This window comes from Lonchura striata, chromosome 9, assembly GCF_046129695.1.
Source record: "Lonchura striata isolate bLonStr1 chromosome 9, bLonStr1.mat, whole genome shotgun sequence".
In the NCBI taxonomy this organism is placed as follows: domain Eukaryota; kingdom Metazoa; phylum Chordata; class Aves; order Passeriformes; family Estrildidae; genus Lonchura; species Lonchura striata.
In genome coordinates this window covers 11,616,277-11,640,917 of record NC_134611.1, presented here as the reverse complement: position 1 = coordinate 11,640,917, position 24,641 = coordinate 11,616,277, and the positions used below count along the sequence as shown (strand labels likewise).

Here is a 24,641-nt window from a genome sequence, read left to right as displayed (position 1 = left end):
AAAATCCTCAAATACACGAAAAACCTCAGTTTTGATTGGCCATGTTCCCACAACTTCTTGATAATTCAACTCGCTCGAGTATTATTCAGTGTTTTCCTTCTCCCTGCTTTTTTTATCTCTTGACAAGTTTACAAAGAGAAGAATGGAGCCGAGCTGAGCTGCATTCCATCCAATCTGCTGCCTCCACAAACAGCAGAGAAGCTAAATGAAGCCCAGAACATATGGCACTGTGCTGACAGAGCTCCCAAACTGGTTCTGCATGAGCAACAAGGAACATCTTGAAACGCACAAGACATATGTGTTTTAGGAAGAAGATTGAAGTGTTTCATAATAAAACAGGACAAAGTGAAATACAAGTGCTGTATAAAATTTTAATTAAAAACTGGTTTTACCCCTCGATGTGAATATACAATATGTTTCCCAGATGGATTTCATATTTAAGTATTATCCAAACCAGAAACATAAATGAGACAAATAAAGCCTTCAAAAATGGCACAGAGGCTAAAATGTATGTAAACACTAGATGACTGTGGTGAAAACAAGGCAGGCAGGGAAAGCAACCTCTTAGCAAGTGTTTACTACTGGAATCCTGAAACAGTTCCTACAGCTACAGTCAGAGTAACAATACAAATACAAGCATTAGAATTCACCACCACTTAGGGATGCAAATGGTGCTTTTGTTACTCAGGAGCTGTCCAGGCTATTTCCTACACTGATAATTCATGGTATAGAAGTGTGTAATTCATGGCATGCCAGGCATTGAACACTCTCCTTGTCTGCCCTGCTGCCAGGCTCCCACCCTGCTCTGTGTGAAGTTCCCTTCATCCCATGCCATCAGCTCCACAGGGTTATGCAAGGGCCTGGCCACAGAACAGAATTTTTGTGCTGGCTCCTCAGGAGCAGTAAATCCTTATGAACCAGGAGGGATGTTGCTTTGCAGCAGCAAACTCCTTTCCCTGAGGAGGTAAGAAGGGGGCTCAGATCCCACTGCTCAGGCTGCAGGGAGTTCTCTGCTGGGCCAGAGGCAATCACCCAGAATTGAAGGGAAATGCACACTAAGAAAAAGCACAATCTCTACATAGATCAAGCAAAGAGAAAGATTACAGTTCCTTTATGTTGCCATCCAGACAAATTATCTCCGCACTTCAGAGAATTTCTCACAAAGATAAAATGGGAACAAACCCCATGCCTTTGGTAAGCCAACACTGATAAAAGGAGCTACAGCCACATCTTTGAAGGGCTTTGGTTGATGATGTTTTGAATTCCATAGGGAAAGCAGCAGAAGCCAACAGTAATCAAGGGAGCCTGTGCTTAATAGCTCCTGTGCAATGGAAACAGGAATATTGGGGGTTTCAATCACTTCCCACAATGCCGCTGCATTTGTTGGAACTGAAAGAACCTGGGCAAAGAGCAATTCTCTGCAGCTCCCAGAGACATCACCTAGGGCAGACACCCCTTCTGTCAGGGAGGCAGCTCATCAAGACCGCCCTAGAAGTGCTGTCCTCTCTCAGCTTCAAGTGTTCTCACTGGCACCAAGAGGCTCAATTTCATTGATTTGAAAGTTTCCTCAAATTCCTTGATTACTAAACAAATCTCATGAGAAATTCTCAGCATCCTGATGATGACCACTCCACGACTACTGAAGTAATTAACACCATGGCCTTTCCTATGACCCATGTTACCAGATTTGCACAGCAAGAGACTGCTGCTAAAAGGCTGAGAATTTTGTTGCACAGTTCAGTGTTTCAGAAAACATTTCAAGCTTAAAAATTGGGAAGAGCAGTTATTCCTTGCACATGGAGTGGGAAGGCAGAGATTCCTTCCAGCTTTCTCTGACAAACCCATGGCACACCACACTAAATTTTCCACTGTCACACTGCACCCTTTTTTCCTGGGGAGAGGATGAGGATAAATGATATGAGAGATGTTAACAGTGCTGGTTAGCACACAGAGCAAACAGCACTAAGGCATCAGGATGGAAAAAAAATATATATTAAAAAAATAAAAGAGAAAAAAGCTATCCTAAGAACAATCAGTTTGAGGATATGAACCCAGATCATGCAGGAGACAGAAGCTGAGCAAGATACCAACTGCAAAGATTAGCTCCTAAGAGCACATGTAGTAAAGCAGCTCATTATATTTTCTAGCCCTCTCTGATCAAGATAGAAATCTATTAAATCTGATTAAGATTTGTTTAATAATTGTCTGATTAAAACATAATAAACCTGGAAAAATTAAAATAAAGCCTTTTTAGTAACCTGGAGATGAGCTGGGACTTTTCAGCCAGGCTTCCATAAAATAATTTCTTTAACATTCACCTCAGGATCCCAAAGCACTTCAGAGTCATTTAATTAAGCTTCAACAGAGCACAAACTCCCCATTTTACAGCTGAGGTAACAATGAGAAGGAGTTTGGAAAGGACTATTTAATACTGAGCCAAGCTAAATGTTCTGTTATTTTACCCTAAAAATAGATTCTGAACATCTCCAGGTAGATTTCTTCTCCCCTGATAATTTTGGCAGCCTCTGAAGTAATAGTAAAATTCAAACACGCGATGCACAATCTAAAGAACAGCCCTCATCACTTCCCAAGCTGCTCAGCTTTGGAGCACAGACACTGTTCCCCATCTATCTTACAAAGCTGCTCCTACCTGTTCCCATTACTCCAGCCATCCCTACACTTCTTATCCTCAGTGGAGCAATTTAAGCTTTTCTTCCTCTAAGTCAAAAAGTTAGATAAGGCAAATCATTAAAGAGTTTGACATTTTTGCCTCTAATTCACATCAGGTCAATGACTTAGTGATTTCCAAAGCAGCTACTGTCAGCCAAGGATTTGCATTTCTTCTGAACACAGGCAGGCAGTTTGTCTATAGCCAGCCCAAGATCCTAAACTGTACCAAGTTATTCATAGGAGAGAGGGAAGGGAGCAAGTAGGAAGCAGAGTCTGACTCACTAAATGAAAGTGATTAAAATATTGCACTGATTGCATCCTGCAAGCACCACTGGATGCTGAACAGCTTTTGCTGAGAACACTCGTGGGTTATAATAACTTGGGGAGGGCAAGAGAGACACAGACTTCACAGAAAAGCACCAATTCACTTCTCATCTGGCCCATTATTGCCAGATTTGAGTAGGCAGCTTTCCTTTAGGAGATAAAAAAGGGGTGGAATTATGCCATCCCACTGTCACTGGAACTTTGTAGATGGCAAAAGATAAGGAATGAGCAAAGAAAATGTTATTTAAAGCTCCGCTCAGGCACCTATAAATTTGCATTTGAGAGAAGGGATTTAAATTGTATTAGAAGGCAAGGTGCACTAAACAATTAGAGTTTATTGCTGTGCTGGTTCAGTGCCTGAACCTCCACTTCTCCCGGGCTGCAGGGGCAGAGCAGCAGCTATGCTGAGAGCTGGGTGTGCTGGCAGGGCCACCTGAGCAAACAGAGGAAGGGAAAATGCTTCTCAAAACAAAGGGCAAAGTAATTGGGTCTGAAGTCACATTCCAGGGGAAAGTTTTCCATTTTCCAAACTGGATTTCCAGCACAGTGCTTGGAAGAGAGCACTCTTTGCTGTATCATGGCGTGAGCTGTGGAATGACTCTGACCCAGGAGAGGAACATATCCTGCAGCAGCTGATTCAGAGAGACACTGAACACACATCTCCCTCCCAGCTGGAGCAGGGCCAAAGATACTCAGAGACTGTCTGCTCCATTTCATGCTATGCTGCAAAAGACGGCTACACTGAGAATTTTTATACTGGTCAAAATTCAATAATGACATTTTTTTCTCCCATCCAGTTTTCACTTTTGCTGAAAAATTTTAATCTTTGATGAGAATTGAAGGTTGCCATATTACCATATGCTTCCTTTTTTAGCTAGGGGGAATCTAACAGATATCCTTCAGCCACTCCTTGGACTCTTTGAAAGCACCACCTTGCTTTTTTATAGTGGCCCCCAACCTTTCTCATCCCCGTTTGTATTCAGTTCATGGCAACTTGTGACCTTCATTAAACATACAGGAAAACCCCACAACAATCCCTCAGCATTCAGGCTTTCTCACACAGTGAACAAACAGGGACTGAAATCTGCTGGATTGCTGGGGAGGGAAAAATCAAAGAGGTTTTCTATGACATGGAGCTAGATCAGGCCAAAGGGGAGCAGCCAATCTTCAGAAGACTAACTTTTACTCAGCTGTGACACTGGGGAGGGAATGCACAGAGAATATTGAATGAAAACTGCAGGATACTAGGAGAACACTGAATATTATGGCTCAGACACATACTGGAAACTGCAAAAACCTTCAGGTTTCAACAGATTAATTTTACACCAAAAGCTTGGAAAGTATTTCTCAGAATCTGCCCTGCCTATTTAGGATCTACTTCAATGCAGGTACTCCTCTGAGCAGGAAGAAAACTATTGCTTTGTGGACTAACATGGGGTCACTGGAGAGAGCAGTGAACACAGGTCCTGGTAGCACAACCCTCCATGCCTTCAGGGACACAACTTGGGAAAGTTCTACTTTTCCCTTCTGCAATAAAAAGTGTCCTGCACCTCACAGAGTGAGTCAGCACTTCTCCATAGCAGGCCCATGGAAGGTGCCACTAATGCCCTCTGAAAGCACTAATGTGCTAAGTGGCAGCAGGGACAGGAAGTTATCAGTGTTAATCCTCTTCAACGGGCCCAACAGTTAGAAGAAATAGAAATGTCAGTGTGTGAGACTCTTCCTCTGAGAGTGCCCTTGCCTGAACAGCAGCACACAGCCCCTCACGTGCTCTCCCACCAGCGGAATTGCTCACCAACTGCTTTCTCAAATCAATTATGTTGTCTCAGCATTAAAGGAGGGAAGGCAGAATAGACTGACTTTTTGTTTATGTAGGCATGCTGGCAGGTTCCAGTCATATGTTGTGCCATCTGTACTGCTAGCTTTATCCTCTATCTAATCACAACAGGTAAAATGGCATTGGTGGAGCTGCCTCTGTTTGCTCAGAGAAGGAGGCAGCCAGAACAGGCATTTGTTTTTTCCGCATTCTGGGGGGAAGCAGGAGATGGACACTCTTGCCCTTTTAAAACATTCAGCTTTTCAATGGATGGGCAATTTGCCCTGGTCTGCTAATGTGGGATCTGCTCAGTGCAAGGCTGAAAAGGTTCCATCCCTGGGGAGAGCATCGAACTGCTGATGAACATTTGGTGGCCTTTAGCAAAAACGAAGTGATTGCTGCCAACAGGATCCCAGCAGACCGGGAAGGACAGGCTCCAAATTAGGTGGGATTGTGATGCAGGAATGTCAGAAGGGCTGTACAGAACACAAGGAGCTTGCTGGCTAGCTCTGGTCTTTCCCCCATCTCAGTCCTTTCTTATTCATATTTTTAAATGACAAGTGTATTGGCAAATGTCATGGCTGCATTTAGGAGAACATAGAAGTGTTCAAATGCAAAGGCTGTGTGAAGATGACATTTCATCTCACACAAAGGATGCTGGGCTTGGTGGTTTTCTTTCAAAATCTAACAGTATTAGAACACTTGTGACTAAAGGTGCTCAAAACCACTTCAAATACATGCCTATGGGTCATGTTTGTGCCATTCTCCAAAATAAACAATTCAAAGGCAATTGTCTAGAAAACAATTCTCTTTGTCCTAGGTGGGTCACTTTTAAACCAGCACTCACATCCACCTTCTCCTTTGGGTCCCCTCTCTGACAAACAGGACATATTGCTTCTTCAACCAATTCTGTTAAAGTTGCTAAATAGATTTAGATATTTAATAAGAACTGGCTGCAGCTGAAACCTGAGTTGATGTCACACAGGAATGTCCAGCAGACCTATTAGTCTTCAAATGACTCTATTTTCAGAGTCTCAAAGGAGCAACACCATCTTGCTTAACTGTGGAGGGGATTTTTTTGTTAGAGATTATTTGTTTCTTTTTAGGGGGTGAATGATAATTATATTTTCCTTTTCCAGCCCAGGCCAAATCCCCATTTCTCCAAAACCCTGCTTGACCATAAGACACCTTAAAAAATAGAGTACAAATGTTGTTGTATAAAAATAGGTTTAGTTGGGAATACTGTATACTGTGTGTTTTCAGGTGAGTTGCTTTCAGGAATGTGTTTTGTGGCCTGAAACAGCACCAGCAGTTTTTTCGTACATCTCTCTGTATATTTTTGCGAAACTCTTCTCCAAGATTGCTCTGGCAGGCTTCTCTTTGTACACAGCTGCAGGACCAGACCAACATTCACCACTATCCAAGTGAACAGGAGTGTTGTGCTGCCCTGGAGAGCTGTCAGAGGAAAGAAGATAAGAAACAATGATCAAACCAAGATATGGAAGAGGAATCAGTGGCACAAAACCAGCAGAAATACCAATGTAGAGCTGCTTAGCACGGATTACCTTCCACAAACCAAAATAAAAACTGCATTGCAGCTACTTTTAAGAAATGGGAACCACCCCCCACCATGTTATTCATTCACACAAATCCTCCCCCACTTATCTGAGTACACTTTGTAATACCCCTCAAATAGAATTAATTTTCAGAGAACTTACAGTAATTTTGCTGTATTTTTGCAGGCTGTGTAACTAGGCAAGAGCAACACAGTAGGTTTTTTGTGTCCTTTGAAGGTGAAATTGTAACCACAAGCAGCTATTTCAATATGAAGACAATCTATCAGGGGGATATTAAATTACTGTGGTTGCAGCTGTAAAGTGCTCTATTGGAAGCATCATGGATTAAGTTTTCTACCAAATATATTTTGATATAGTGGCTATGCAGGGTTCCTTCCCCACCCCATCTTCTGTATAACTGTTTGAATACCAAACACAAATACAGGCTCATCTTTCAGTTGCTTTGAGAAATTATTCCTTAGATCTGTTAAGTGAAATTTATACTCTGCAAATCATTACAAAACACTGCCAAGTCTGAATAGTTTATATCTCAACATCATGACTATCTGCTTCCTCTTGATACTTTCAAAACAAAGGTTTGTGTCATATAATTAAATGAGCAATTTCCCTGTAATAAAGCATGAAACAAGAAGCTCAAAAATCATCAGAAAAAAATTACAACTGAGATGACATTTTTCACATCTGCTCAGAGATTTAGGCACTTAAGACACTTAAAAATTAGGACTTAGTTATCTTCAGCTTTTGCAAATGTTCTCTGGGAATTGAAACTGGAAATGTAAAGTTTAAAGTGACCATCTTCACTTAGGAAATGGATTACATTTCACACGGAAGCTTTACAGCTTCTTATATACATGTAGTTTATTAATGATAGTGTCTCCTGCAATCAAACCAGTACTTAATATTTCATCTTCAAATTAGTATCAGCCAACATATGACAAAATTGAAAGAAACCTTAGGCCACATCCATGAATACATGTATTCAGCTGCATCAAAACACAAGGTTTTCATCTGAAGAACAGAAAAGGGGAAGAAGAGGAAGATGTAGGATCAGTTTTCTAAATTCACATCTCTATGCTTCTACTGTCCCATGGAAAAAAAAAAACAGAAGGAACAGCTTATGCTTTTAAACTTCTTGCACTCAAATATTAGGGTGCTGCCAACCTACACCAAATAAAACAAGACCTCTTGTGTGGCTCCAATATTAAAAAGAGAGGAAGGCCACTTTCACACTTATTCAAAAAGGCTCCATCATTTAAAATCAGTCAATGGTATGGAACAAATTAAATCTGTTTATCATCCCGAGTTAATTGTGACTCACACTTTGGACACAAAGAAACCAACCTACCAACAAAATCAACAGAGCAGTTATACAGGCCTGTGTCAAATGCAGAGAAGTCAATACCCTGGGGACTCATCTACAACTGCAGTTTCATCTCCTCCTTCCTGCAGTTTGTGGTACCTCATTCCTGATGGAGAATTCTCAGGCCAAAAAGCAAGGCACAGCACTTGTAACTATACAACAAACAGCTCTGACACTCTTTTTCTTGGAACCCATTTCCAGCAGCAGCTTTGTGCTTGCCTTTTCTTCTCCTGAAAGCTCAGACACTCAAAAAAAGCTAGAGACACTCAAAATCCAACACTTTAACTGCAGTAAAGACTCAAACACCAACAGTAACTTCTACAGGTTCCTTATTCTGGTACTGAAAAAGACTTATAAAAAGGCTTAATTTTCCCTTATCTTTTTGGAGGGGTGTGTGTGTTTTCATGCATTTCCATTAGCCAGCCCTCGTGCATGAGATACCTGGACAAAGCTACAGCCAAGTTAGGGAAGATTCCCTCTCCTGTCTCAACTGGAAACCAGCTGACAACCTGAGCTAAGCAATCTGGGAATTACACTCACAAATCATATTAACAGCAGGATTTCTGCACGCAACTCCCTGCTCTGAAATACCTGTCATATGCTTTTGTTCCCTCATACATCTCCTTTAAGAGTCCCAGAAGTTCTTTTCTGAGTGAATCATATACTAAATATTTCACAAAACACAGACCTTTTCCTTACTCCCAGCGGTTTTCAATCATCCATCTACTTTACTGCCAGCATTTGGTTGACAGTAGCCTGTCCTTCCATGAACTCTGTCTCTGTCCTTGTATCCTGTTTATGAGCACTGTGGCAAACACTCAGCAGTCTGACTGTCCTCGAGGCCTTTATGTCTCACCCCCAGTGCTGCTGGCCTCTAAACCCAAGGAGCACTCCCTTCCCAACCCGAGTGCCACACTTCATATCCCATCACTTCAGCAGTCTGGAGTAGTAAGGTTTATTTTCCATTTTTTTTTCATGGTCTGCAGTTTCAGCACAAATCTCCAAGTCCCAAAGCTGCCTCAAAACAAAAACTTGCACTTTCTCTCTTACAAACACATCCTAAACAATTTAATTGCCCCAGCTGTCAGGACAAAGGATAAGGGAGCAGAAAGGCTACACAGAATGCAGGAGTGAGCACAGGTACAGGAGACACAACTGCAGCAGCAACTTCACAACCATATGGAAATCAGAGTAGCCCCTTGCACAGAGGGAATTACAAATCACAGGGATTTTTAAAGAAGCCAGCAAATCAGAAATGAACTTTTTGTACCTTATAAATTTAAAGTATAAGTTTGTTATGGTACCCATATTGAAACACCCTCCTTTTGGGGATATACAGTGGTGATCTGGAGTGCCATTGTTAGAAAACTGTGTGTACTCAACTATCAAAATAAAGCCTTTTCTAATGGCAACACCTCTCAAGTATAGCACCACAGTTCTAGGACTTCTCCCTTAATATAAAGAAAACCAGAAAAGCCATAGGAGCCCAAAAAACACTTCCAGTACTTAGTATCTTTACCCAAAACATTGTACAAAATACTGTGTGCATACACATAGAACATCAGTATCGGTAACTTCTACTACAGAAGTAATCAAAATCAATTTAATTGGTATCTCATAAGTAAATTATTAAAATCAAACCCTGGTGTCATGGTTTGGAATAGGAGGAAAATTTAGGGAAGTGATGCAGAAGCTTTTTGTGTAACTGCCAGTCTGTTGAACTCCTCATGTATGTGAGGAGTACACAGAGTAATTAATGTACATAAACCAGGTTTTTAAGATCTCAGGTTTCCAAGACAGCTTCTAAAATACAGCATGCTGTATCACTAAACTATACTATATAAGTTTGCTGTATATTTTTGGAAAATGCTTTTCTTTTCCAAATATCTGTTTTGCAAAAAAAAAAACCAAAAAAACCAAAAGAGAGACAATCCAAAAAACTCAGCCTCAAACCATATTACTAAATAAACTTAATTTATTTTTGCACTCCCATAGTTGTAAGAAAAAAAACCCCAAGTGATTACTTTAAAAGTGACATTTGCCCTCTGGTCGACAAATTCCAAAAATGTCTGCCCAAGAATAATTTTTATAGCCAAGTTCAGTTCCAAACTCAGTGTTTTATGAAGACTATACTGACAGAGTGCCAAACAACATCAAAGGCATAATTATATTTAACTCTATTTTGCTTTTAGGTGAGAAAGCTTAGTATGAGTAAAGCCTCCTGAAAACTTCACCCTGTGCAATGTAGGACAAAGCTCAAAATGGGAAGAGAAATTTGTAGTTAAATGTAAAGGGCAATATTGAGTGCGACAGTTTTGTCTTGGTCAGAGAAAAACTCCATACCTGGTCTGCAGCTCACTCACAGTCAAGGGTATATTATCTGAAGGTTCTCTTGTCTGAGGCAAATCATCCTAAAAAAACCCAGAAATCAAATTCTCATTACCTTGGTTTCTGATTACAATGATCTCATTTCAAAAATACTTTCTTTCCATTTAAAAGACTATTAAAGTGCTTACATTTCTTGGGGGAGAAAGGGACAAAGTGTAATGAGCCAAATGCCATTTATGAACACTTTTAATTAAGTTCAGTACAATTCAGCTAATAATTTTCAGGTAATAAACTGGAAAGAATTTCTTGACAGTGTAGATCTAGAGAACTGCGCAGACAGCAGAAGCTTCAATAACCCCAACAAACCCTAATAAACACGTTGGCAAAATGCTATGAAACCTACTACTTACTGCTTTTGTGTTCTTTGCAGAAGAGAGGAAATAAACCCTAAAACTTATTATGTTATCTACTTAATAAGTGTTTTACAAGGCAGAAGCATTCCACACATCTCAATTCTTGAATTTCATATCCAAGGTTGAGTACATCCTTACTGAACTTTAAAAATAATCTGATACACTTAATGACCCTTCAGTCAGGTATTATCAGTTGCTAGAATGCAGTTTTACCTTCCAAATGCTATCTAGACATTAATTAACCCAAATTTGCCCTCTTAAATAAGAAAGAAACAAAACACCCATGTGGAGGGAGCCAGCTGCTCACCTGAGATGGGATGGTAGAAATTCCAACAGACACAATCATGCTCACTCTACTCTGAAGAGCAAACACCTTACTTAAGGGGTGATATTAAGTGATGCTTTCAGCACAAGTCAATTGCTGTAAGGATTACTAAACAAAGTCATCTTTCATGCTATAGGAGAAATGATTGGAAAAAAGACTGCAGTAAAAATAATCACACTTTCTGGTAACACAGAACTGGGAGAAAAGACAATAAATATAGTGGTAGATGGCAATAAGATGCACAGCAAGCTGAACAGCAGCATATGGATGAGGAAAAACCTTAAAGAATTTATTGTGGTGAAATACAAGGTAATAAGTGTATTTGTAAACAGAAGAGCTCTCTTCCTTCATAAACTACAAAGCACCGAAGAGGAAATGGGGTACAGTGGTAAATAAAATTCTGCAGCATTTGCCAGAGGCAAATTATGTTCTGGAAAGCAAAAGGAGATGGAAACAATACTGTCACAATGTCACAGCAGAAGGGTACAGTGGACACCCCAAGGAATCTGCAGCAGAGCCCTAGTCTACAAAAATACAACTATTTTTATAGAGCAATATGAAAAAGAAATTTTAAAAGACACAGCTATATGATTCTGGGAATAGTTATTTAGTACTAGGCTCTTCGGAGTGAAACAGAGTAAGAGGTACTTCTTAACCTTTCAAAGTTTGAAGAGGATCTAGACTGGAGCCAGATCTGCTCACCACATTGCCAGTATATTTGCTTTACTACTCCCTCACTTTCAAGATGACCCATTTACCTCAGCCATCCACTGTGCAATACCACAGCCCCGATTTTGGCCCATGTGGGGAAGCACAACCAATCCTGGTGTATTTTACAGCGACTCACTGCAAGAACTGATTTTTTTTCTTTTTTCATCAGGTCAGCTGCTGTTAGCATGGCTTTCACAAGGCAGCTCTACACAACTATCCAACACCACAAGACTTCTCTGTAGCATCCTTCCCTTCCTTTTGCTCAGTGGAAGAAAACAGAGTGAGAAAAATGGTCCTTTGCCAGCACTGGTTTGATCAGGCTGGTAATTAAAGACCCAGTGACCAAATACCTGGATTTTTTAGGGCAGAAGCACAATGTTTGCAGAGTCTTTTTGACTGTATGAAGGGACCATGTAACCAATCATTCAACTCTGCTTATCATAAAGTCATGGTTTGAGGAAAGCAGTCAAGAACCACTGGAGATAGTTCAGGCTGTACAAGTGTTCATTGCTATGAACACTATCAGGAAATCCAATTTGTTATCCTAAGTTCATTGTAACAACAGGGGAGCATTTGACACCATTTGTACCTATTCTGAGTGGAAACACGGAAAAATGTCATGGGCATCTTCTATTTAAGAGGCAGCAGCTCACAAAATCATAACATTCATGTAATAACTGGGGAGGTACAGCATGAACTAAATCAAATAGTCTTAGTATGCAAGATTTTTCTGAGTTAAAAACAAAACCCACAACAACTAAGGTAAACATGAACATTGAACAGAAATGAGAAAATAATCAGATTAAGTGAGAATGAGGTGAGACAATGAGCTGCCCAACATGGGGACATGAATAAACAAACAAACAAACAAGTAAATAAATAAGGATTTCAGAGTGAAGACAGATGTTCTTCAAGCCATCCTGCAGGAATGGATCACTTCTGCTGTGGGTTTCCTGCAGTCAGTGGAGCCCCCACATCCCAGCCAACCCAGCAGTGCTTGCACTGCCCTTGCTGTGGGGAATGTGCTGGGGGGACATCAGGGCTCCCACACTTTTTATCCCACTTCCCACTGATACAGGGAACTGCAGCCGAGGGGAAAGGTGGACAGCTGGGGACAGTAGCAACTGAAAATTGCACCAACATTCAAAAGCAGATTTCTGTCAACATTCTATTTTCTAAGAGAGAAACTGAAGCAAAAAAAAAAAGATGCCTTTCTCCATTTTGGGAGACTTATGTCTCTTCTACCCCATCAATAACATTTCTGAGTTAGACTGCCAGAGCTCCTCATCATCTTAGATCATAATCATCATTATGATCATTGTATCATAATCATCTCTCATCCTTACAACCTTTCTATCCTACCTTTCTTTTGCCTCACCTTACACTCAAGATTCTAAATTCTCTGCAGATGAACAATCTTCTTATTCAGCTGGTACAATGCTCTGGCATTTTTTTGAGAAACTGTGTTTCTCAAAATCACAATAGGAAAAAATTTTGTCCGTCTAAAACCACACCTCAAAATTTCATCCAAGGTAAAATATTCTGTTCCCGAGTGTAATCTCGTTAGACAAAGAGCTGTGTTCATTGATATCCAGGTAATTAAGTGAAAAAAAAGCACACATCTGAAGAATAATATTAGCTCTAGAAACAGCTGGATACATGCAGCTGCTGATGTGCAGCTGCACAACATGTTAAGCCTTGATGTTCTACACATCTGTAACATTTTTTGTTTAAATTGGGAGTGGAGAATCAGAGTATAAAAAACCCACACCCCAATATAATTGCTCTCAATAAGCCATGAGAGGGTTGCCTGTACTACTTCATAAAGGCGAAAGCTAAGGAGGCTTCTGAAATCAGTGTGAAACAGTTGAGCTCACACACCAAATCCATATTTCTGCAATCAAGGCTGTCCCAAAGGACAACATTATAATAAATCCAAGACTGTAGGCACAGTTCTCTTTTTCAGCCATTTCAGAGAAGAGAAAGGATTGAGCTTGCAGTTAAACTTACAAATATGAGGCGCTGTCTAGCACTGTGTGTCCTTAAAATGTTTTTCACTCTTTTATGGATCTCATCTCCATTTGTTGGTGAAGGCCAACCAGTGCTAAATCTGCAAGAGGAAGAAGAAAAACAAAATGAAGAAATAATTTCTTTTGAAAAACTCATTGATTCAGATTTCTTTTTCATTTTAATTATGAAGCATGCATTACCTCCTTCTACTTGGAACACACACAATGTTTCAATTTCTCCTCTGGGGTACAAGTAAAGAAACATTTCAAAGCAGTGCATAAACAGTATGCAGCCACAACACCAACAGAAGATGAAAAACATTGAAAATGTTGATGATTTTGTAACTTGAGTAATATTTCTGTAATGCTTGTGTGGTCCCTACAGAATAAAAAAACCTATACTATTCCCAGTGATCAGGTTTCATTTGCCTCTCTTTAAAGGAAGTATTGCACACAAAGTTCTTTTCACTGGAATAAATCTAAAGGAAGGTAACCCCAATGCATGCAAATTGGAAAACACATGGAGTCAAAAACTTGCAATTGCAGTCTTTATTTCATAAGAGGAACTGCATTTTAAGTTTTGTTGGTTTTTTTCTTGTATTATTAAAAACCAGGTAGCTTGCTTGGTATGAGTCATTTAAAACAAACAGCTACTTTTGGATTTTACCTTGTTATGTTTTGGATTATTTTTTTCTACTTTACTAAAAAAACCATTCTCATCCTTCTCAGAAGCTCATCCTTCTGAGCAAGTTCAGAAGCTAACAGAAATTTCATATCAATAAATATTCTCAGTCTCTTAAGGGAGGCAACTAAGATTTATAGGATTGTTTACATGCCAACCATGTACATCAAAAAATACATTAAAAATGTATTTTTTTTTTAAAAAAGAGACATCGATAGAAGGAAAGAATAATTGGAGGAAAGTTATGAAATGCTTACTTACACAAGCTCATGACACTGGAAAGAGAGCACCAAATGAAGATTGTGCATCTTCATTTCAGTGTTGCCTAAGCTCTGAGAGCTTGACTTGGCACCCAGAAAATCCCAGCTCCTGATGTGGTATCATGGTGATGTGAGCACGGGTCACTGGGCAAGCTGGCAGAGCAGGCACTGCAATCTGAAAATCTGAACAGCAGCCAGCAGCAGCACGGAGCTGCCATTCCCTGCCTGCATCAGCAGCACCAGCAACACTGACACGCTTTGGTGCCTTCCCAAATTTGATGCAGTGGAGAAACAGCATCTGAACCCTGAGATTCCACAGTCTGCTCTGGGACTGCCAGCTTTTCTGCCTTCCTCTCTCCCAGTTATCACATTCCCTGCATTATCCAGTCTATCACTCTCAAATCCCCAGCCTGATTGTGCCTGGCTCAGTTCACCTTCACCAAACCTCCAGAAATTTCAATACAGCTAAAGAACTGCCCAGCTCCTTTCAAAAAGAACAAACCAAGTACACAGAGAAAGCTTCAGTGCAAAACAAGCAGCCTGGCAATGTAAAAATTAATGGAAGCAGGATCCCAAAAGTGGGAAGTGCCAGATTGTCTTGAAGGTTGCAGGCAGGCAACCTACATAGAGTTCTTTGCAATCTTTTGGATCACTCCTTTTATTACCAGAGACAGAGACTGAAAAAGAACTAGAAAGTAACCATTTTTCTGGTTTTGAGTAATCTTCTTCTGTTTTTTATTTTTTATTATTTTTTTTTTTTATATAAGCATCTTATTTGGATTCACTTATTCTTGTTTGTATGTCCAAAATACCCCTCTCTTGGCTCTAAACAACATGAGTATTTTCAGCTTATTTATGAGTTTCTTTAAATCAATTCATATACTAGAAATTGCTTCTATTTTTCTTCAGGAAAGGGTGCCAAGAAATGACACAATATTGGAAGTATGTAACATATAATCTATAGGGGATGTATTTCCACGTTTCTAAAAAATGTATCGTTGTTTATCCTTGGATCACTACAAGCAGGAATTTTCACCAAATTGTCTACAGCATTACTATTACTATCCTGAGAATTTTACAATTAATTCCAAACCCAAGAACATGTATGGCAAATTCATACTGTGCAGTTCTTTTGCATTCTAGAATCCAGCAATCTGTTGCACTAAAAGATTTCACATAACTTCTTCTAAAAGAAAGCAAAATGGTTTGAGAATTTTGTTAGGGGAGAAAAGCATTGCCTTTAAAGAAACAGAAGTGTGTCCCTTAAGCAGAAAGGAATGTTAATTTCCCTAATGCAGTCAAACCCCATTTGATGTATTGTATTACAATGCACGTGCTCTACCACTTGTGTTTTGAAAAAAAAACCACTTTCTTTTTTTAAAAGAAAGGAAAGAGAAAGGGTCTGCAGTGAAACTATCATCTTATGGCTTCCCATTAGAATTTACAACATTTACTGATATTAAAGGACCTCTGAAATGCATGTTTAAAAATCTGCATCCTAGATGCAGTAAGAGTGAGTCATTTCCCACTTGACAAATAAAAGATAGAGCCATGAAGTCATGGCATTTTCCCTTATTTATACAGCAGCTGCTGTTCTGCCAGCACTAAGGTTGCTTGCTCTGGGAAGTTGGAATAGATTGCCTTTGGGAAATAAATTTTATGAAATTCGTATGTAAGACTTCAGGTCATTGTTATTAATCGTAAATTTACAAACATCTTTGGAGATAAATGTATTTACTTTTGGGGAAAAAAAAGAGAAAACCCAGCTTGCTATTGTATTCAGTTAGAAAATACATGGCTATGTCTGCAAGAAGAAGATTTAAGTACTTAATTCGAGAACTATTAAATTCTTTCTCCGGGTGATTTTATGGCTCAATCCACTAGTGTGCGCTGTGGTATAACAAATGTTGGCCTCTCACACAGACACCAAACTTCATTTACCAAAAAAAAAAAAAAAAAAAAAAAAAGAAAAAGAAAAAAATCAAAACCTTAAGTGTGATTAAAAATTGTATCAGCTTCTTTTTAATTAGCTTTTCTAGTATTTTTATGGTCTAATTTTAGCAACAACTATCGGGTCTAATCCACGTTTAAAGAATAATGTTAATATTTGCCAACTGAAATGCAACGAAAATAAAATCATGTCTGAAATGCAAACTAAAATAAAATAATGCCTGAAACACAACGATTATAATCTGAAGTGAAACCTTTTTATGATATTCTAACTCTCCTACTGGAAATACTTTATAAAACAGGCTTTATTGCACAGCTTCTGGGAGTATAAATAAAGGGATTCCATTTGCCCAAAATCACCAGTAACAACTCTTTAAAATGACCAGCTACTTATTTATGTGATTAAGGTGTCACTATCATATTGCAGTGTTCAAAGGAAAGTAATTTCATTTCAATGACTGTTTGTCCTGATAAACGAAATAAACTCCTACAGCTGTATTCTTTGTCATACTTTCAATTTTCTCTGGGACTTGCAAACATTCTGCAGTTACATCAGTTTAAATTGTTTATTGATTCCAATAGATTGTATAAACACTTTGGAAATATAGCTCAGTGACCTAGAAAAAGCCAGATCAATCAGAGAACTTTTCAAGATTAATTTCAAAGATGTTGTGTTGAGTCCGATCAAGGAAACAGAACCATTTTCCCTTGTAATGTGACTAAAAGGCATTTATTTTCTTTTATGAGATAAGGATTTTTTTAAGGTCATACAGACAACATCTACCTTGATGGAAAAAAAAAAAAAGAAGCCAAACAGATAGTGTAGATTTTGTGCTAAAGATTATTTTCATGTATAATTTTATCCGTTAGGATGAAATACTCCATTAGAAATGCAAACAGGATACATCCACCCATGTACTCTACTCAAACAGCAGCTTGCAAACTTGAGAGCTGTAATAAATAGGAATTTTTAAATGTCAGACAATCCAATCATCCACTTGCACACAGCAAAAACATTAATATCACATTTCAGCAGGAGATATTAATACATTTCCCATCAGCAGAATTAATGCCAGAACCTTGTGCAGAGTATTTGCAGCGGCTCTCGTGACCCCTTCCCCCTCATGGCACCCCCTGCCTTGGGAACAATTCTGTGCATGTGGCCTCCACGAGAATTCATCAGCTTCAAAGACACAGTCCTCATGCTGAGCAAAGCCACATCCAAGGACAAACCATCACAGGACAGAAATCAATGAAGTCCTGCAGTACCAGATTCACAACTGCAGAGAACCCTACTGTCACTGGGGGGAAGAGGGAGTAAACACTTAAAGCTGGGTATAACCTGAAAAAAACACAATCTGCAAGAACTTGCACATGGAACAGGAGAGAGCCTCAACAAAACAAAAAATACTTAACTCTGAAATAAAAAACCCACCTCACATATTTTATATCTATGCAGGTATTTATTCAGCATTCACAGGAGGGAAGGACATTGCTTTACTCTCATTTTACAGACATGATGTGGTAATTCAGCAGGATGGACCTAGTTTGCAGTGCATACTGCTCTGTAAGGAGGCACAATAGAAAAGCTGGGCTACACTTCAGGGTTTTCCTGGTCTATTTAGTCAAGGACACAATTTTGGTTTGTTTTTTTTAAAAGTGAATGATGCTCATGATGCAGCTCTGAAGTGTTTTGGAGGCTCTGTTTGTACACAGAAGCCTAAATTGCAATGAAGTTACACCAACACAAACCCCCTCCATTCTCACAATGTTGGAAGTGGAGGAGGGTGGCTGCTTTCACAGTGGCAGGATTATTACTACAAAGCAGGAACAACCACACATAGACAGGGCATTAAATCAGAGTACAGATGCCTAAATATTTGAAGCAGAAGCTGACAGCTTAGCTGTGCACCAATTTACTCTCCCTCTTCAGCAGGACATGAAAAAAGTAAAATTTCTCATGTAGCTTTTCTTACTTTCAAAAGCCCTGTCTATAGATGGACCTTGAAGCATTTGTGACATGTGCTGAGTTCAGTGTTTGAGTTCTTAACAAATGTTTTTTCCCCCTTCTTCTCATATCTAGCTCTTAAAACTGTGGCAATATACATCATGTAAAAAGGGAAAGTTAATGGCAGACAGCTTCCGAAATTTCAATGAAAGTCAATACTCCAGCTGAGCAGTTGCTCCCAAAAGGTTGAAGTCATTGTGGTACTAAATCATTAGTTTGTCACAAATTGGCTGCACCTCCTTATGCTCTTTGCAAGATTTTCCATTACATTCTATCTTCTCTGAATTTATTAATTTATACACAAAATGACTCTGACAGCAATCAATTTCAGATTTACTTACTGCTGCAGCAAAATCAACCAATGAAGATGACAAATAGTACAGATGTTGGGCAAAAATACGAAAAAAGGCTTGGATATTGCTCACTTTCATAGAATGTAGTATGAAATAACTGATTTTCAAGTGCTGATTCCAGAAGTTAAAGGATGCAAAATAAGTAAACTTTCCCAAGAGGCGAGCCTGGTAAACACAAAACCTTCCTACCAAAGAAAATTCCAAAAATCAGAAATGATGACTTTTAAATGGCTAGAAAAAGAGAGGAAACCAAGGTACAGCCTCTCCTGAGAGCAAGCTTTTTCCTAAGAAGTCTGCAATATTTTTTAGTGTTCTACTTTTTAGCAGGAGTTCTCAAAACTTAAAACATATTCTCTCACAGAAGCAAACCCTGTCTCAGGATACATGCCAGTCTCTAAAATATCAAGTGAACCACCTGTTTCTGGTTTTTGCTGTGCAATAAAATAACCCCCAAGAAACTGGGACGATCGTTTTCAAGATCACTGAAGCCAAACATTCTGGTAACTGGTGTTTTCAAGGACTTCACAATGGATCTAATATTTCATTAATATCTATTAGTATCTGTCATTATATCTATCATTACCAGTATCTAACTTCATGTGGTTATTTCCCTAGCACTAGGAAAATGAGAATATAAAAAGATGGTAGTAAAACAATACAGGAATATTACAGAAGGGCATTTGATCCAGACACTTAACCTTTGTCTCACTTCAAAGAGAACTTAGGTTTTTGTTAAATTTTATAGCAGGGAAGATCACATTTCAGCAGCATAACCAGGAGAACATGAAAAAAGCTATCGAACTGCACTTCAATCTGGAAACAAAAGTAGAAGCATGCTATTTCCAGAACAGGAAAAAGACTCCTTTGATCCCAAATGCATGAGAAGTAGCTTTGCCTCTCACAGAAATAGTCAAATACTCCCATGATTGTTGTAGTCTCATGAGGAAAGGATTTTTCTTGTGCCAACACACAGCTCTGTTCAAAGGACTTTTTGACCTTATGGAATCCATCTCACTATTTCTCCTTTTCTTTCTGACAGGTACTTTGCTGCAGGTTTCAGTGCTGCAAGGAAGGCTTAGCTTGTAAGTCCTCAAGAAACCCCCATCTTCTAGGAGTGTGTGAGGATGTCTGTGCACCATGAAAGCAAGGACTGGACTGCAATTTTGCTTTCCTGAAGCAGCACTGAAAAGACAGAGTATGAATGCTCTTTCCCAAAGCACCCGGCATGTCCAGGATGCTCCTCTCTGCACAACCAACCAAACAACTGCCTTGGCACACTGTGGGACACACTATGGGCAGGAACTCGAGGGTCTGTGAGTGCCACTGGTCTGCACAGGAGCCACAATCAAACCTCACAGAATCATGGAACAGTGAGGGCTGGAAGGGACCTCTGGGGGTGTTCTGTGGCCACATCACTGCTGAGTGTCAGCTTCCAACATCAGCAAATGTTTTCCTTAGATGATATACATAATGAAAAATGCAAAAAGAAAGTATGAGAAATCAATATTCAAAACTTGGCTGTCTTGTTCAATAGTAAATCTATTTACAGTTCTGCTTCTGACTGAAATCTCAGAGGAAAGGGGAAGAGGATTGATCTGTGGTGTCTCTAGCAGGCTCAAAGAAAGGGACTGAAAACTGCCAGGGAGGATACAAAAGGGCTCAGAGGACCTTGCACAAGACCCCAATTTCTGCCTCACTGAAAAGTATTGCAGTGGTTTAACAACCACACAGCAGGGCTCTGGGACGTACTCCCAAGAAGGCAGACAGTCAGTTCCCACTACTTTTTAAAAAAGGGAAAAGAGGGAACTAAAGGTTGAGGTGGGGAGTCAAGTTTCATATTGACTGTGGGTTGACTGGCATTAAAAACAGTAGCCTGTATATGCTAAGCAATTTGTCTTTGTAATTCAAAATAAAATTGAGGAAATAAACACCAAATACTGTGAGGTAAGACTCCATATTCTTGCAATTACTCTAACACTGCTTTACTTTCAGTGCACTGATTTCCTCTGTATTTCTATGATCTGAACAGCAGCGTTTGCATGCATTTCCAAACATTGACCTCTAAACCATGTTTGTCATTCCAAGTGTAACTCTCAGTACACAATCAGCTAAAACCATTGTTATCTCAGCAGCATGAAAAAGAGATCAGTTTTTTTTAGACTATGCCCTTTATTTCTCATTTTGATTTTTTTTTCTGATGACAGAAGTAAATGGTTACATATTTTACATAGAGAGACGTTACAGCTCTGAAGAGCTGAGAACATTTGCTTTAATAAGAAGAAAAAACATAATTTCACAAGATCAGAAATCTCTTCTGGAGAGAGGCTCATAAAGAGAAAAAGCAAGAACATTCAGACAAGTTCAAAACTAACTGGCAGACGACTAAATTACTATGCATGTAACAGCAGCTCACAATATACAAGACTTTCCTGCTATCAATAGAAGGCACCCCACCAGCTCTAAATAAAATGTGTATATAATTTAGCCTCAACCCCCCAAAAAGCGTTCAGCTGAAGAAAGGATAAAAAAGTTACCATGACAATATCTCTTCCCCAGATATGGGTAACTAATGCACAAACATTGTCAGAGGAGAATGGGGAGGCAGACAAGATGACAAAGAAACCTCCTTCAAACCCCAGATACATCCTAATCTCTGTATAACACTTTCCAAGATGCATTATTACACAGAACATATAACAAACAAGTTTTCAAGCAGAGGAAGCTGTTAAAACACCAACTTGATCTTTGTGAGTATTAAAAATTCAGTCCCCACCTGCCATCTGTCATTTTTCTTTTTAAAGAAAAAACTGAGACAGTTTTTCTATTTTGGAAACAAGCATTAGGTTGTGTGTAGGCTGTAAAATGCAACCTGCAAGCATTGACTAACCTGGTACCAATGGTACCAGAGCGTGAACTGGTCACCAAAGCACATTTTCAGTACTTAGGATGGGTCCTCAGTTTAATCCTTAGTTTCTCCCAATTATTTTATCTATTTGCTTACTCAGGCCTAGCTTTGCATACAGTTTTTCTGTTCCCAGAAAGGCAACCAGTAACTTGCTATTTGAATGTACAAGAGAAGCACCATGAACACTCAGCAGGAAGCAGGGAATACTCTCTTTAAAGGACTGGAGGGCTTAAGCATGAAACCATCTGATGCTTTTTTGACATTTCTTCCATTCCACCCTCATAAGACACTAAAGCTGGCCCAATATATTAACCAAGGGACTGAAATCCACTAAATTAAAGGATATTTTAAACTGTCCCAAACCCAATTCTACTGGGGTCAGTGGAGATAGCTAAGAAAAGTAATTGAAATACAACAATTAATATACACACAATAGCTGCAGAGGTCCACACTTCCACTCAAAAAATCATAGCCAAAATCTTAGGATGTCAACAAAGGGAAAAGATGGGAAAATAACACACTGAGTAGATTAAAGCTAGCCTAAGCATGTTATGCACACCAGTCACACATCTGAGTACAGCACAGCCACAAGTACGTGCTCAAAAACCCCTGTGAAAAGTCAGATGGAAAAAAGGTTTCCAAGTACTTACTGTAAAGTTTTCTTGGCATTTTTACATATCTGTATTTACATTCCTGAGATTTCAATCACCTCTGAAAGAGTGATGATTCATTTAAGTGATGCTTTATTAATTCTTTGTTCCAGATGGACATTGGCAGCCTAAAATTCGGGTGCCACTGTTTCAGAGATTTTCGCTGCCATGTTACTAGGACTGTAGTCATCAAGCAGAGGTGATGGTAAACACAGCAAAAGGAAAAGTCAAACAACAATACAGCTGCTGCAGGAAGATTTTTCAGTCTTTTCAACCTTCACACCTTGCAAACTACAAATATGCAAACTACAGTCATGCAGGCATTGCTATCATCAGCTCATGTTCCCAATTCCAGAATGTCATGAACAAAAGCAGGGCATTACCTTTCCCTCAGAGAAGATCGACTCAGCACAGAACTTGGAGACTCCTGAACTGCTGGAGGTGCTGAACGCTCCAAAGCAGCAGAATGGCACTCTCTGTTGGGTGGATCTGGGCTTACATGCTCCTTGCAAACAGCACTACTGTCCAAACCTTTTCCACTAGATTTTGCCTGAAAAATACCCCAACAAACTACAATTTATTATGAATATCAAGATGTAAAATATTCATGTTTTTATTTCTTAACCCAAAAGGTTAAAGGTTGTATATCCATTCAGGAATATCTGTCTGCTGGGGAAAGAAAAAGGATTCTCATTTCATACAAAAATCTATGGTCTGAAGTAAATCAACAAGTCTCAGAGGAATCTGTTGGTAACTAACACACCACCTTATGTAAAACTTTACTGCAATGGTCCTTTTATCAATTTTTCTGAGTGCACAACTTGAAGGCTTCCCAGGAATCTCACAGATTCAGAATAATGCCTGAGACTCTAAACAACCCATGGAACGATCCAGAGGCAGCACAATATATTAGAGTCACATGGTACACAGAACTACAGCCCTTGGTAATAAAAGTTTAGAATCTGACAGAAGTCTACTTAATATATATACCAAGGTTTATCCTCATAATTCCTTTTCTTTCCTCTTCCCTATTATCATCAGTTTTCCCAGACATTAGGAAATCTAGGAGGGCACACATAACTAGATGCCTAAACCCATAATTTTTAGAGTACTTCAGGAACACAGGCGAAGAACAACTAAATGAAGATGTAAAGAATAAAACCTCCCAAACCCAAAACAACCCTGATGTTAATATTTTGATTATTTTAATACAGAAAGAAGCCAAAATCTGAAAAAGAAAGGATGTGAAATAACACAACGGTGGTTTCCCAGTTGTGGCACCTGCACACACATTGCCAGAATGAACAATGCTCTCAGAACAACTGGTAAGGCAAAAGCAAACAGCCTTTAAAGGCTCCTCTATGGCCTTGCTGCAAGCCTTATGGCCAAGGAAAGGATAATTCTGTATGCGCAGGCATAAGCATCTTTAAAGAGTGCTAATTTTCCTTCTACTGTTTGTAAATAATCTTTCAGCAGGCCTTAACTGGGATAGATCAGATTTAAAATGTCCTTTTTCTTACTTCTGATACTACAGTAGATAACGTTTCAAAAATACCTATGCAAGACAATCCAAGAAAGATTGGGAAGCTCAGAGCTTCCCAAAAAACAGTGTGAAAGCAAAACCACTTGAAAGTACTCACTTCAGTTTTCTTGGGTCTGTAGCTGTCGTGAGGAGAAGGATCTGGAGAAGGAATAAAGGTCCGTGACAGAAGAAATCAAAAATACATTTGCATTTCCTAAATTCTATGAAATCTTTTACAAAGCATCCTATCTGTCCTCACAAACAAAACTAAAGATATTTTTTTTGTCTCCTCAGTATATTTCAGGAAATCACCTTCTTTAGCTGAAAACCACAACCTCCCATTAAATGGAATACAAAGCTTGCAGTAATGAATCAGGGTAGGCACCATCTTCTGCACAGACAGAAGTGGCACATTTTGCTACACTATTTGTTGCTTAAATCAGTATCAAAACAAATTCACCATTTCCCATATACATTGCTCTACTTTACTAATCCTCTCTGAACAAGTTTCCCTGTGAGCATCTCTCCCTTCTCCTATCACCTCTGCATTCCCTCCTTCACCACTGACTCACAGACACAAATACAGATCCTAGTGAAACACATGGAAAAACTCTCAGACCCCTCCTGGGTCAGGATTTTTCACCAGCGTCAATATGCACCTCATCCCTGAGGGACTGACATTAAATCTAATTTCTTGATCTGTTCTACCAGTTTGTACTGAACAACCCTCACACTGTGACCCAGGAAAAGCAAAAAGGGACTAAACTGTACTGTCTGC

The 24,641-nt window shown here is 39.3% G+C and overlaps 1 protein-coding gene across 1 annotated transcript in view; it reads right to left on the bottom strand.

Moving 5' to 3' along the window:
• Window positions 1–351: 351 nt before the first annotated feature.
• Window positions 352–24,641, bottom strand: part of SPATA6 (spermatogenesis associated 6) — a 41,681-nt gene continuing 17,391 nt past the window's right edge. Inside the window, exons 9-13 of the mRNA XM_021529061.2 lie at window positions 23,982–24,022; window positions 22,725–22,891; window positions 13,535–13,634; window positions 10,091–10,158; window positions 352–6,265 (exon numbers count right to left, since the gene is read on the bottom strand). Of these exons, the coding sequence (XP_021384736.2) occupies window positions 6,085–6,265; window positions 10,091–10,158; window positions 13,535–13,634; window positions 22,725–22,891; window positions 23,982–24,022 (557 nt within the window). The 3' untranslated portion in view covers window positions 352–6,084. The remainder of the gene's footprint in view (window positions 6,266–10,090; window positions 10,159–13,534; window positions 13,635–22,724; window positions 22,892–23,981; window positions 24,023–24,641) is intronic.